The following is a 16,334-nucleotide window of genomic DNA, read 5'->3' on the forward strand; positions in this document are numbered from 1 at the left end:
ATATCTCATGGACACTAACTTTATTTGTTAGTTGAAGTTGCACAGATTCTTAAAAAAATTTGACTATGTTTCTGAAATTTGTACAGTGAGAAACGTAATCTTCTATTCTTTAATATTACGTGCTACAACTCGAATTTTGTTCAAACTAATACTATCATTTTTTTCAGAAAAATGATGCATTTTCATATATTTTGTAAGTATGACAGAACGAGACATATGTTATTAGATTACTATATCACAGTTTACATATTTTATAGAAAACTGAAAAATACTAAAATACACAGAATGCAGATAATATACAAAAATATATATATAATGTAGTATTCATTGTAACACTTATCACGCGAAACAAATTTTTGCTCAAGTTATTTAATTTCATCCACAAGAATATAAATTTACATAAATATTCACGTAATTTATCACCTGGCTTTACACTGCACTTTCAATTGAAATATTACAAATGCTTTGCTGCAAAATTAACTATTCTCACTTATCCTCCTTCCAATAATTTAATTACAAACGTACTAATGTATAGAAAATATTCTTATTGTTGTTACAATTATTTCAATTTAATTTTATTTGATTGAAATAACTGAGTGAAGATTGCAGAAAATACAACCAAGAGTGAATAAAGTAAGAAATAAAAGACCAGCAAATGCAATCAGTAAATTGAGTTAAACATGAGAGATGGAGAGTAAGAAAATGAAATTGATCTCGAAATTAGCCACACTAGTCTGGTTTAGCAAGTAAGATGTAAGAGTAGATCGGTTAAGTAAATTTGCTGATGCTTAAATCGGAAAAATTTAAATTAAAATTAAAATAAATAAATTTTATTTATACACATACAATACAGTGATTATACACTCAAACCAAAAAAAAATCTTCGTGCATATTAAAAATTTGTTACATATTCTTTTAAACAAATGTAAAGAACGTCGTCGACGTTTTAAAAACGATCTAATTTTAACTAACAAATGAATTAAGATCCACGAAATGTCCAAAATCTCTCTTTTCTTTTTTTTTTTTTTGTTTTAAATATTTGAAATTCGATATAATTGAACCAGTGACGATGAGAAATTCCCGATCATTTAAAATGTTGTAACTTTCTAAAAGGAAAATCGTAGAATCGTCATTTATGGTAAACGAGTAACTATGTTTCGTCAATGAATGTCGCACGTGGATACTTACGTAACGACTTCCAACGTATTTACTTACTTTCTGTTTATTACGGTTTCAATCTGCTCTAATGCATTCATTTTCACGTGGTAAAATAAGGAACTTGCATATATGCAAAGTTGTACTCGATGAATAATTGTCGAAATTTTAAACTGTTATTCGTGAAACAAAATCATACAACAGTTGGTCATTTTAAAGACACAAAACCTCTATTTTATCAATTTTGAGTCCATTGTTTCCAAAGATCGAAAATCGTAAAAATTTAAAAAAACGTCTCCAAAGTAAGAAATTTTTTTCATAACTAAACCTATCATGGTCTCAAAGATTAAAGTTTTCTTTATAACGACTTCTTGCCTGTACGATCTTTTTATTGAACCCTAAACATTAGGATCATATTGATAGAAATTCAAGAAATTCCAACGTTATGTCACTTAACATTAATGCTCAAAATTTCAATAAACTGGCGAAAAGAAATCGGCAAGTTTTAACAGATCGTTGTAAAAGCGAAACTTCAAACTTCAAGACCATGGTAGAGTTAGTTATAAAAAAAAAGTTCTTTTAACGTTTCCAGAGACAATTTGAATTTTTTACAATTTTCAAAAGTCCTTGCTCTTCTACCGTATGTAAAATCCGATTTACATAATGTCGAAACTGCTTTGGAAAAAAACCGGACTCGAAGTTGGTAAGGTAAAAGTTCCGCTTCAAAATGAGGCCAGCTGGATTGTTGCAAGATTTTTTTTTCATGACTTTATGGCAATTTAAAAATGCAGAGAATTTTTCATCGAGTGTGCGAATACTTTCGTTCAACTTTCTATATATGTTTTTTTTTTTCTTTCTTCTCGTACGCATAATAGTTATAAATATTCTACGCTACAGAAGCGGCATGACTTGCTGTCAGAAACTACGATACATAAGCGATTTATACAAGCTGTGAATTAAAATGAATACTGATGCATGATAAAAATGACATGATACGTAGAAGAATGGTTGTTTCGCTTCTTTTTTTTTTTTTTTTTTGCATTTTGTCGATATTATTTCGATTCTTTTCCATTCAAATGTTTCATTCGTACCACCCTGCTTTATCTTTTTTTATTTTTTATTTTTTTTATTTTTTGCTACGTGTTCGATATATATGGATTTGTGTAATACATTGTTGCCAATTTAATTCTTCTTTAACGATGAAATTTAGTCACGATCAACCTTTTTATCGTTACGTTACGCGTAAACGAAAATTGACGACCGTACACAGAGAGCATGTTGCATGATGATACAATGTGTAATTAATTTCGCTGCGATTTCAATGCAAAAGAACTGAATTCATTGCTTTCCAATGAGAATGCAGAATAAAACGATAAACATGTAATTTAATTGAATGTGTTCCGGGCTGAAGTATAATATTCAGACTGCAAAATATTTGGTTAGAACGATTTTAGAAGTTCTTTAGCCCTCGTCCAGTTTCTCGTGCCAGCTTAACACATTCCTCTTTATAAAATGTTTACGCTCACGATATACAAAATTGAATATTTGAGATTGCAATTTGACACGCAATTGAATAGAAACTCGGTCCATTTACTGTTAATAAAAGAATTTGCAGCTTCATTTATCTTTTCATTGTATTCATGCCAAAGGTTGAGGTTGAAAATAAGGATCATTTTTCACAGAAATAACGTGTCCGAAAGATGCAGGCTACCTTTCGCAACTGGGTCAAAATATAACGTTAAAACGGAGGGAGATAGACAAAATTTTACTAGAAAAAAATTATATATCTTGAAATGCTGTACTCTCCGAAACTAATTCAATGGAACTATAATATATAATTTCTTTATATGGATTTTTTCATTCCCTATAAGAAAGCATTGGAGTACTTGGATCGAAAAAAATAACAATTGAATGACTGAAGACTTTACAGAACAACTTTGTATATTTGTTCGATGTTGAAATTTTAGAACGATTAAAAAGCTTTTATAACTTTTAAGCTAACTACTCATACGTCATAAAGAGCGGAAAAATTTGACTTTGATTGACACTAGTTCGTGAGATCGACACACGCACAAAAGAAGAAAATAAACACGAGTATATTTACTATAAAAATTGCGTAAATAATGTATTACATCACGTTACTCTTCAAAATTATGTGAATTATCATTATCAGAAAAATTAAAAAATCTGCAGACAATAAAGATATAATATATATATATATATATATATATATATATATATATATATATATATATATATATATTATGTATATATATATATATATATGTACATACAAAAATAGAATTTTTATTNAAAAAAAAATATATACATAAAAAAAATATAAAATATATATATATATATATATATATATATATATATATATATATATATATATTACGTATGTATGTATATATATATATACATACATACGTAATGTAGGATTGCAAATAAAGCTCATTTGAATTAACCAGAATGAGTGTATGAGTTTCTGTCTGACGTCGAGATCGAATAATATTTGCTGATTGAAGATTGTTAAGAAGAGAAAAAAAAAAACCAACTATGTTTGCGAGAAAAGAGAAGCCCATGAGGATAGTAGAGCGGTATTAGCGTAAATTGGCAACGCCCGAAAGTTGCCATCTGCAACAAGCTACCCGTGTCACTTCCTTACACGGTTTAGCTAATATCGACGGTAACGGTGCTTGCCGCTCGTAACCTCCTACGGGATTACGATGCATTTACTGCTATTAAGAGGCAGAGGCAACTGGAAACTCTCCGATAATCCCAGAAAATTAGAAGTAAACGATTAGAACGAAATACATGGCACGCGGATGCAAAAAATCTCGAACAGAAAACTAGCGAGAAGTCACGTCCGCGTTGTAAACCCGGTATAAGCTGTAAATATTTTAGTTACCTCGACAAGGGAGATCCTGCGATACAGTTTCGTTCGTATGATGACCACCATCGGGCGAGATATCTCACGTACATAATTTTTTCATTGGGACGAGAGTTTTAATTTGAAAAAATCAATTTGTAGAAGGGATGCCAAACGAAACACACGTGCGTATGTATTTTCTCTTACATATGCTACAATTCAATTACGCGAATTAATGTATAGCGATACAATATAATATTCACAAGAAATGACTGGTTTTTACATTTTTTTTTTTTTTTTTTTACAAGTCAGACCAAGTTTCAACAGGGAGATTTCGTGCTTTGATTTTTGTTCAAAGCATAACCTCTCATCCTAAAACTCGCATGAAATATCTCGTTTGTGGCGTGGTATTGTGTCACGAAGTATCATCGTTTGTGGTTGCAAAGTGATTAAACTTAATGACCTTTAAAAAGGAGTATCAGTGGGTTGGATAAAGCCTCGCCGGGTGGCAATTAACCTCGGGTGAAATTAAAGCCAACAAGAGGATTATAAACCGAAGCGGAAAAGAAAATGGCAGAGAGAATTTTTTGTACTAATTTCTGTATTCTTCATTCTGGTCTGGCATTATCCCACCAAGTGGAATAGCGGGATTTTGGTGCTGGATTTTCGTCGAAGTAAATCTCTGGCAACAAGAGTATAGTATGTTTGAAATATAAAATGGTAATTGTTCGATGGGTAAATAAAAATTGACGATTTCAAATACAATGGATTTCAACGTCTTTGGATATTTTTGAGCATCTTGAAAACTCTTTTCAAGGAAACAATAACAGTGGCCAAATGTCTGAATTTTTTAAATCGTTTACCACATTTTCATTTCACAGCAGCCTGAAAGCAGATATTCTGGTTTAAAATTTCGGGAAAAACTCGATCTCTCTCTTTTTCTGTTATATTTGCGTGCACGTGTTTGAAAGGATTCGTTTGATTTCGCAAAATTTAATCTAATTTGAAGAACACAACTCATTGTCCGTTGATATTCATTGTTTCAAGTGTCCTAGTTTAGAGGAAGGATACTTTTAGAGCTCATTTCACCACGTCAAATACATATTTGATCCCCACTAAGAAGAAACACCGATGCAAACCAGCACTCTGTGTGAAAATAGAATTCTCCTTTGAACAAGTTTTCCTCGAAACCACATTTCTTGAAATGACCCCGGCGATATTTCAAGTTCTAGTTTTATTTTGGTGGGCTGATGTAAAATTTTGAAAGGATTTCTAGTGCGTGTGCTGTTATCGCAATTAAAATTTTTGAAATCCATGTTTCCAACGCGACAGAGACAAAATAACGTTTCGAATAAAACAATATTTCCGATTAAAGGTGCTTTAACAATCAAGATTTTTATTTTTTTTTTTTTTTTTTGATTCACAGCCACAGCCATACCGATCGATATTCCTTTCATTTTCTCGTTTATTTTCTAACTTATAAATATCCATAAATTTACGTAAAAAAGAATCAACAAAAAGTTTCGTGGTCTCTTCGGGAAATTTATTTACTTAAAATACATTTAAACTAGAATACCTCCTAAAAATATTTTCGAGGGGACACATTTTCACGCCAAAAATTTCGCAGTCCGGATACTATACAATGTCCCTGTCTCGGTTTCATCGAAATTATTATAAATCGATTTGAAATTTATATTTCCATCCACAGAAGTGTCGTTTCACTTTTCAATGAAACGACGAGCGGAGAAATTGTTTTGCTTGGATACACTCGTCGAGGCTCGATAAAAGATGAAAGACAGTCAGTAATGATTAACAGTAAACCTTTAGAATCCTTCTCGAAGGACTGGAAAAATATACCTGGTTGTGCCCATACGGTCGCGATGTCTAATTTAAAGCTGCCCAGCGTTAGATTAGCGCGTAAGAGATTCCGCGATTGCTGCACCTGCGTATCAATAGAGGGTAATCTCATTTCAAATAATCTTGATCCACTTTCTCTTCGATTATTATTCATCGCGTGAAATGGCCCTTCGCGTACATACTCCCATGAATATTCAGACACTAAATGCCCGATTTTTCAGGAATTATTGATGCACGAACTGCTGTAACAGCTACTAAAAAATAATCGCACGACAATCCACCTGAGCTCGTTTCAAAGCGTGACAGTCTCTATTTTCACAATCCTGGAAAATCATTTTTCTTCTTCCAAAGTTGTTTTCTCATCAAGTGGAAAACTGAAGATACACTTGAAGATGCTACAAATTCAAATATTTCTAAGTGAGAACTTTTGCACGATTCTTTGCTGCTGTTTTGTTGAATTTTGCATTTTCTCTCCAAAAATTTAATAAGATTGTTACAAAGAGAAAGCTTCGATCTTCAATCGGTAGCAATGGAAAGTATCGCTTAAAATTTGAGTTTATAGTATTTTCAAGAAAGAAGTATCTTCGCTTTACTACATAAATAAATGTCTTTCAGAAAAATAAAGAATAATAAAGGCTTTAAAACGTTTTGAAACAAATTCTTGTGCCATCTTTTTTCACGTTTGCAGCAGTTTAAATATTCACAATTTCCGACAAAAAATCAAGACTTTGGTGTCCGAATGGAATTTATGGAGATAACTGTACGTGCACGAGCTAGCCCGTTCAAGGGAACAAATGAACGACCCAAAATCCAGTTCACGGGTCGCGAGTAAACACTCGTCGATTCTTTTTCTTTTTTTTTCCCCTTCTTCTCTCCAATTTCCTTCCCCTTTTTATCGTTTGCGTTTCTACATGTCAAATCAATAAATCTAACCCGTGTGCTGCTTCAACGCTCTGCAGGGAATTGAACACCATTGTGCAAAAAAAAAAAAACACTCGCGCTGCTATCAGGAATGCGCTGAAACACGTGTAATTAAGAGCAAACGATATTCTATTTGTACCATGCATCGTAAACCATTAGTTCTTCAGCTTCTCGTTCAGATGAGACACATGAAAATAACTGATTATTCAAATACAACGTTGTCGGCAGGCACAATTATAATTATAGAGTTAAGCTGAACGAAATTAATCAAATTAGGTGAAATTAAATTCAATGAAGGAATGCGCGATTGTAAGTGACCGATGAACTTATAAACGTAAATCAACTAATTAATTACGAAAAGTTAATTTGCCAAAATTGTGAATTAACGTAATGAAATTGCACGTTTGCGTAAATGATTTTTAAACGATTGTTAATGAAATAGTTCATCCGGGTATTCGTTGCCCTACTTCGAAACGTATGCACGCATCATATTGGCTTCGTATTATACATACGACATGTATACGTGTATATCATATCGTTATATTCATTTACGTATTGCCGAAAACGTTTTATTTAAAGAGCAAGCGCGATTATAGCGACTCATTGCTTGCACGTTGCTCGTGTTCATCGTAAGTACTGAAGGCCGAATTAGTAATTCTAGTTATCTAACGAAGCAGATAGCTTCCTAACGTCTATGAGCACTCTCGCCGATTGCGTGAGATAAAGGGAAAATTTAACAAGCGACTTACCGACAGCGTGATAATTTTATCGAACAGCATGACCGGCGGCATGTGAAAATCGAAGACGAAATACTGCAAAAGAAAAAAGCAGAACAAGATTATTTCATCGAAAAAGAACTTCCATGTCCTTTGAAATACCTACGTAGGAGGAACGCACAATCGATGTCGCAATGAAAAAGACAAAATGCGAGACCGGAAGATTGGATATTTTTATGAAATGAGAAAAACAAAAGTACAAATGACCAGTTGCCGTTTATTAAATGCTGATATATCAAATCACCGTCATATCGACATAGAAAAAAACTGCATAGTTTTTTATGAACTGTACACTTCCGCTCAAAAGTCTTGGAACCGATGCTATGTCTGTTTCAAAATTGGAAAAATGGAATATGCATGCAACCAGTGTTTTCTTTTTTTTTTTTTTTTAAATAAAAATCACGTTGTTTCACCACAAGTTTAATTCTACCACAACTGGAAAAATATCATCGAGTACTGAAACTCGACTTGCCTTGAAACATACTATTCGGTTCGGTGTTTTCTGTTTCGAAATAAAAAAAAAAATACCTATTTTTCGCTTCAAATAAAATTCACCAAGAGGAACACGTACCTCGTTGTAATACGGGCAATTCGTAGACTCCTTGACGCTGGTGTACTTTCGTTGATCTCCAATTTGCACGCAAACGACTGGATCCATGTTCAGACCGGCCAACTGTCTCGCCTCGATGATAGTGATGCAAACCTGATAATCTTGCGCCTTTAACGCGCTTTGTCCAGTGTCGATGGTCTGTAACAATGACGGTTATATATCCTTTAGTATAGTATAGAAATAGGGATTTTGTGATATTTCCTCGAGGGGTCGCATCGTCTCCAACTCTGAAGAAACCAGGACGGAGACGGTGGGCGAAACTTCTTATGCTAAAGCTGTTACGCAATTTGTCGCGCCATTTACTTATTTCCATCCCCATCGTGCCACGCTCGAGAATGCCAATCTCTTAATGATCTCCGTTTTATTTGCAATTTTGCTGCTTAAGCTACACGCCGATGCGGAATAAATTAACAAGCTTCCTACGCGTTTCCACGTAATTCGCATCGACACTCGTTGCTAACTAATTATTGCGAGGTATGCACGTAGAGGGTGATCAAACATTATACGCTCGTGTCTCTGATTTTGTGCCTATCGCGTTGAAATTGAAGAGAAAGTATCTCCCAAATCAATACTTTTCCGACATAAATACTTCTGTTTTTATAGGAATAAATCGATAATCGATAATCGATCTGTATTCCAACAACCGATTCAAACGACCAAGCTCTTAATATAAAATCACACGTATGAAATAACGTTTGGATTTATATTCCGATGTTCCGTAATTTTATCTAAAACGTACAATTTGTCTCTGAACTTTGCGGTTTTGTCTTCAAACGTCCGTAGCTGATCCGCGATCGAATTGACTTTGACATTTGGTATTTTGAAGTTTTGAAGGGTCGTCACTTAATTAACGGAGGGGGGGAAGTTTTTGTCGCATTAAACTTTCAAAATTGACTCCTGGTCACACAAAAAATAGGTTTCCAGGCCACTGAGGATCGATGAAAAAAAAGTTGCTGCAAAATTCGAGACCAAAATTCTTTTTTTTTTTTTGCACTCGATTGTGGCTCGATCGATGGTTCTCTTGAAAAATGAATCAAGTTTCAGAAGTGACATGAATTCCCATCTAGCTCTATGATGCATTTCGCAATTAAATCGAAAGTGGATAGTGTTTTAATTAGTAGTGTCTAGAGGGAACAAGAAATTGCTCTTTAGCACGAGAGATGCTCCATTCTAAATAGAATGCCAGAAATATCGGATGCTAACTTTACGATCTCGAGCTATTTTTAAAAACTCGAATCAAAGACGACACGGTTTTAATGTTGCCAATTTTCCTGCAAGTGAGAGATACATAGAGTTCAATTAAATGAAATCATACTACGGTACCTGTGACGTATAATTTTTGACCACTCTGTATATATAATAATGAGAAAAAGCAAAGTCAAATATTACAGAAAACTCGAATTTTGATTTTTCCACCATGCTGAAATGTTATTCAAAAAAATAATGACGAAAAGGACAGTCTTTTCTGGCTCTAACCCTTTCGAGACCGATCTTTTTCGACAATTAGCATACAATAATTCTCATAATATATTAAAAATGAATTAGGTTTAAGAAATTACTGAAAGTGAGATCTTTCATACCTTTTACATTAGGATCACGCGTTTCAACAAGTTGTTCAGCGATGACGGGAAAGTTATATACTTGTACGTATAAGAAAAAAATTTATTTGTTACATTTATTGCTGATAGCTTATATCTCAGCAGACACGTACACGTTCCGAAAGGGTTAATCGAATTCGAAGGGTTGATCTGACCTTTGGCTTGGATTTCTTCGTTGGCTTCATGATCGCTTCCTCGTGGCCGTCCGTCGTATTTACTCCGCCTTGGCTATCATAATCAGAAACGTTCGTTTCCAAAGAAGTCATCGAGTTCGTTCTCGAGGGTTCGTTCGACGTTGCGCAACTCGAGTCCCTTCGATCGAGCAATTCGCTGGTATCCGAGCCTGAGTCGCATGATCGAGCTCTGGGTGGCCTTTGCTTCCCCAATCTTATAAGGGATCTCATGCTCTTCAACGTTGAACTTCTGCTACAAAGAATGCAATTTTTTTTTTTTTTTTCATTTTGCATTTGTCATCAGTCAGAGTTCCTCGACAATTTTTCCAAATTTTCAAGATGTCAGACGTAAAACTTTTATGTGAAACTAATTTGTGAAAGTTCGTAAGGAAACGTTATTAAGTTTTATTTATTATTATGTCCGTTTTCGAGAAGTGCGTTTTTAACGAATTCGAATAACTCTTTTCAATTTTAATATTTCCAGGAATTTTTCTTCCATTTCTCCAACGTACATCTGTGACATTTAATTTTGAATAACAAGGGTCTCTGAGCACGGTATTGCACGGGCAATTTGCTCTGATTTTAATAGAAGAATTCTTGCGATGTTCAACTACCGATTCTTAACAATTATACGCGACTTTCAGTCGAAGCTTTTGCGTGGGAACTGCGAATAAGCAAAATTACATTCAATATACTTGTACGACTCGAAAATATAATAATTTTTAAACATTTTTGTCCTTTACCGTATATAATGTAATGAATCATTAAATTATATGTAATATAATTATACATTAAATTACAGACATAATTATACAAAATAAAATTTCTAAATGTAGACCTGTAGCTTTCAAGTTACATGATGTTATACAAAATTAACTGTAACGCAAAATTTGTTTAACCAATAGTTTCCCAAGCTTTAGAAAAATATTATGTCACGATAACGCATTTGTTATTCTTCAAAATTGAAAAATGTTGTCGATTCGAATTATTCTAAAATATTTATAGGAACAGAAACGCCACGGTGGCCATTGTGTCACGTGTTACAGTAAATTTCTCACGTTCTTACGTTCAATTTATTCTCCGTGCTATATTCCTATATTCTAGAAATTGAAAGTCCTCGCTAATTTACTTCCAACAACAACCGAAACGTTCCATTGTAACACGAGTGCTTTGAAATTCTTGTAAATTGTCGCTGAAGCATGAAACACTTGTACCGCATCGTTTCTGAAGACGATAAGATCAATGTAAAGTGTGTCTCACTGTGCATCACGTATTCTGTCACACAATGTCTAAGAAAGGCGGCAGTATTTCCACTTTAAAATTGAGACAGCGAAGGAATATTAAATAAAGGAAGCACGTTTTTCTGTATTGATCGCGTGCTTCCTTTGTGCGCTATATCAAGATTTGTAGAAATACGTGTACACATTTGACTTGTTCATACATTTTTTGATACAACGAACAATTCTTTATGTACGGTGTATAACAACAGACAAGAGAAAATTTACAACAGAGATGCTACGTTAATAATCTACTAAATATTATATTCCTTATTATATTAGAAATTATTTAATTTATAATATAATTTATTTTGAAGAATACTTTACATTTATTTATTTATTTATTACTCTTGTCAAGTGTAATTTCATTTTCTAAAAGTATCTTACTTTTCTTCCATCACTGTATATACATTCGCCGTTTACAAAATAAGGTTTCGGCCAACATTGATTCAAGAGAAAAATGAGTGACTGTACATAGAATACCATTTGAATAAAGTGGAACATTGCGATGGTTTATGCTGAAAGGCATCTATAATTAGATTGCGGATTTTTATAAAAATTCGTACTTATGAGAATGAAATTAAAAAAGTGAAATTTCAATAAATTGTTTCCAAAAAAAAGTATCAAATATTATGGAAAGCATTATACTTTGGATATTTTAAGCAGGATGCTTCAATTATTTCTTCCCCAAGAAAGACGTCATACGTATAAAGGTGGGAAATATATTTTATTAGAAAATTTCGAAATTATAAATATCGTTTCAATTTCAATCCTGCGCGAAAATATATCCTACATTTTCCATCAGGAATTTTGTATTTTTGCGACAGCTTTGTAACAAAACATTTACAAATTTATATTTATATTTTCCTCGCTTTCAGTCGCAAAATATCCTGACGTTGTTTTTTTTTTTTTGACGTTAAAATTGTAACGCAAGTACGTACTATCTATTAAACTAGGAAAAATTAAACTTGCACTTTATGCAACAAAGACTCTGTAAAATGTTGATATATTAATAATTATAATAATATATTATATGAATATAAATATAAACTTATTAATATAAAATATTAGAACTATTATACACATTATACCAATATAATTACAAAATACAAATTCAACTTAAAAAGTTTCGTCGTCTACGGCGAACGCCGAGTATTAAAAATAGAGAGCTCCGTGCCACAGAGGGAGTATAATCTGTGCAATTTCGCGTAAATCCATGGAAATCCGCAGTCTATTGAAAATTGATCCGTGTTATTAATGAAAAACATTCCGTTGCTGTTGGAGAACATTGAAGAAGAGAAACAATAAATACCTTCGCCTCGGGAAGTCTAGATGGCTGATTTCTTGCGAGGAAACAAAGAGAACACAGAGGGAGAACGAAACGGAGCAGAAAATCGGATAGATATTACGAAAGAGAATGAAAGACGCGCCGGGTCAAAGCAATATCGTGCTACTGGGAATTTCTCACCTCTTACGATCGGGCGATTTCTCTGCCGTTAGCAACGAGCTACCCCTTTGTAGGAGGCCCCGTTTCGTACTTTTCTGAGGGCTGTGCCACGAACCTTTCCTCTTGCCGGCGTCGGCGCCCGTATTAGCTTGCTCGAGGCTTCTTTCGAGGTTCGCGATGTTTTGTTCGATGTCGATCAGCATCTGTTGCTCGTCCTCCATTATTTCCGACGGCGCGTACGAGCTGCAACTTCCGTCAGGCGGGTTGTATCGAATTTCAAAGCAGACAACAGCCTACGCACATCAAACGTGCACTTGTGTGTAAATCTGTACAAATTGTCTTGTATAATGATGGGTTTTAACAAGACAAGCGAGTAGAAGACAATGCGAAGACGTGTAAAAATAGTGACAGAGAGGAGAAAAAAATGTGAGAACTTTTCGTACGAAATGAAATCGAAAACGAATAATAACTTATATACGCGACACTAATGATAATGAATATAAAATACACAACACTGATACAAATTGTATAGAATTTGACAGCGGATGAAATTTTATTATCTTTATATATTGTGTATTATCTATATAATTTAATATAATCTATATAATTATATAGAAAATTATATTTACATAATCATCGTATTCTTTTCGATGAATATCAAATAATAAACATTTTTATTTAATTGTGATGTGAAATAGCCGACAACCTATGCATTGTGACATTTTTTTTTATTAAAAATCAACTTTTTTTTACCAGAAACATACTATTACTGTCGAAATAAAATATACTACTACTATAATATTGCTTTTACCGCAGGTGGAAAAATGTTTTCTTCAAAATTCGTCACATTCGTTAAAAATATCTCATCTTTGCTCTGATGTATAACATTCGTCGAATGGTGAAAGATATCGTCAACCATATCGCTTATAATATGTGTTTCAACCTACCGGAAGTGGTTTATTATTGAGGTCTACCAAAGAATCCGTGACAACGATTCGACCTTCTCGTACCACCGTTTGTAAAACCAGGCCATATTTCGCCAGCACCTTCTCGCTTTTCAAAACACCCCGCGATATTACTGCCAATTGTAAGATTTCTACTTCGTCCACTGGTCTCCCCAAGTTCCAAGTGAAACTCTGAAAGACATTAAGTTAAGGTCAATTAAGAAGTTAATTAAAAACATTGATTAAGAGAATATTAAGTTCCGTCAGATTGCGGATGTTTGTGTAAATTTATATCTACAGTGAGTGTAGAAAGTATTCGTACTCTGACTGATGAAAAATTGCTGGTATTTTAAAGACGTTTGAAAAGAACGAACCTTGAATAGGAATTAAGTAGAAGTTTTATGTTTCAAAATGAGCCCAATTGTTTCTTTCAGATGTCACGGCAGTTCAAAATGTCGACAATGTTTCATCGAGCGTAGAGAATATTACGCCGAATGGAAAAATTGCCGATGTAAATTATTAAATTTATTAAAATATTCATAAATTATTATTAAATTATTGTAACTTCTTAAACAAAAATATTAATATAAATTATTGTAACTTCTTGAAAAAAGAAATCGTAGAACAACTTATCTAACAATAAGTTTATTTTATAACTTGAAGTCTCTATTTTCATTATGTCCCTTCTTCCATCGATATTTTGCACATTATTTTGAAAAAAAAGAGCTAAGAATATTTCTTCTCTTAGAGATTTTCCAATTTCAAACATATTTTTATAGACGCTGAAAGAATTGTTTTCACAACTAAATCCACCGTGAAACTGAAGTCTCTCATAAAAATTCGTTATATAATTTTTCATCTAGTGTACGAATACGTACGAATGTGTATTATTTGAAATGTGAGATTTAATAAGAGATTCATTCCATCCATTAAATATTAAAAGGGATACCGCAATTATCGGAACATCCATTATCTGAACTCTCTATTATTCGAACGTTCCATCACCGAAATGTTCTATTATCCGAATTATTCTGCGTATGTAGCCATACAGTATTTTCCTTTATCAAAATTATTGAAGGTAACAAAATCACGCTGCAATATTTTAATTTAGTACAATAGGGCCTCCCATATCCGAACCGATAGGAAAACAAAAGTGTTCGGTTAATAGAACAACCACTTTTCAATATTAAATTGCGTATATTTAAAAAATTATCAATCTATTTCAATATTTAAAAATATTTCTTGAATTATCTAATTTTCTTAGAATAAATAATTTTCTTACATAAATTTTATAGAGTTAAGTACACTCTCTTTATACTTTGAATCATCGAAATTCATTGTTGAAAGCACTGTTTCAGTGTGTGAAGAAATTATATCTTGAAATTTTGACTTTACCTTCAAAACGAGATTTATTGATTTATAGGAAAAGTGACAATTATACACATTTTCAACATTTTTCGTACTCTTAAATTTCTCGCCTGCAATTTAATTATTACCTTCACCTCATGGTTTCGATCGAATTGTCAATCTGTATGATAAGTAAATCAATCTGTAAGGCACGAGTCAAAGCCGCAAATGTACGGTCGATCACTTACACGTACATTATAGAATAAGTAATCAGAAAATTGGATGCGTTATCGAGGCGTATTTGGAACAGTTAAATCGACGCAGGAGCAGTATCCAGAATGGATTATCGCTTTTACGTCATCCTGCTTAATTGTGTGAAATACCTTGCAAACTTAATTATCAGGATCACCGGCGATGATCCTGTATAAAGGATTAACTTTGACCACGTGCCAACGTTTCAAATCGAGTTTCAATTTGATCATTTTAACGTTGACGTTATCGATAATATGCCAATTAATTTTTAAACCAATCGACGCAGGGGGAGAGTGTCTGTCAAGAAGAAAATTAACACGTCTCGGCGAGAAACGATATTTCACAATTTTACAATTTATTACTCTGCAATTTTCGAAAACATTCACCCGAGTGTAGTATAACCAAGTGCTTGTACAATCCTGAAATTTGGTTGGTATATATATATGGCTCGTAGTGACCCGTTTATGGATCGATCTCACGAGTACGCTGTTCTCCTCCTTTGACCATTCCAATCCGACTAATAATTTAATTGCGAGTAGTTGCTAATTAAAAACAGCCACTACCTCCACTAACTATTTCCATGCTCTTTTGATATTTAAATGTCAACATTATTTATACTTTTCACGAAAGAAAAATCACATTCTTTTTGTCATAAGAGTAAAAATAATTAAAAACAAAGCAACGAGCAATTGCGCGACGCTGACTAATCGATATATGAACTGCGTAACATGTGAAATACTACACGGTGTTGTTTAATAAAGACGACAAGAAAAGAAAAATATGTTTCGGAAAATTATATCCTTCACTGAACATTTAACATCGTTCGATAAGGTGCGATTTTCTTTTCATGCAATTCCTTTCAGGCTTTGGCATTATTCAAACAATACGTTTCAAAAATGATGAACTGAACAATATATTATGAATTTAGCTAGATACTATTCGAAATAAATATGTGATTAGGATAGTTTGTTTGAGCATGAAAATAGTTTTCCTTTTAGATTGTTTCATTAAATTGGTTTCCTTTAGACAGTATTTGGTTATCAAACGAAATAACGTTTTGTTTTATGTTTTATTTTACAATAAAGGTCTAATCTCGTCATAAACT

General features: G+C 33.1%; 1 protein-coding gene across 5 annotated transcripts in view; it reads right to left on the reverse strand.

The window, feature by feature from the left end:
• The window catches only part of LOC122536045 (otoferlin-like), a 34,803-nt gene that overhangs the window by 12,447 nt on the left and 6,022 nt on the right, over nt 1–16,334 (reverse strand). For 3 of the 5 annotated variants that reach the window (XM_043668071.1, XM_043668075.1, XM_043668073.1), the window contains exons 3-8: nt 13,634–13,822; nt 12,708–12,979; nt 9,945–10,215; nt 8,153–8,329; nt 7,555–7,617; nt 5,885–5,969 (exon numbers count right to left, since the gene is read on the reverse strand). In XM_043668071.1, the coding sequence (XP_043524006.1) occupies nt 5,885–5,969; nt 7,555–7,617; nt 8,153–8,329; nt 9,945–10,215; nt 12,708–12,979; nt 13,634–13,822 (1,057 nt within the window). The remainder of the gene's footprint in view (nt 1–5,884; nt 5,970–7,554; nt 7,618–8,152; nt 8,330–9,944; nt 10,216–12,707; nt 12,980–13,633; nt 13,823–16,334) is intronic. The other 2 variants (XM_043668072.1, XM_043668074.1) reach the window with 1 other exon arrangement.

Source organism: Frieseomelitta varia, unplaced genomic scaffold (genome assembly GCF_011392965.1).
Source record: "Frieseomelitta varia isolate USP_RPSP 00005682 unplaced genomic scaffold, Fvar_1.2 scaffold_794, whole genome shotgun sequence".
Taxonomy (NCBI): Eukaryota; Metazoa; Arthropoda; class Insecta; order Hymenoptera; family Apidae; genus Frieseomelitta; species Frieseomelitta varia.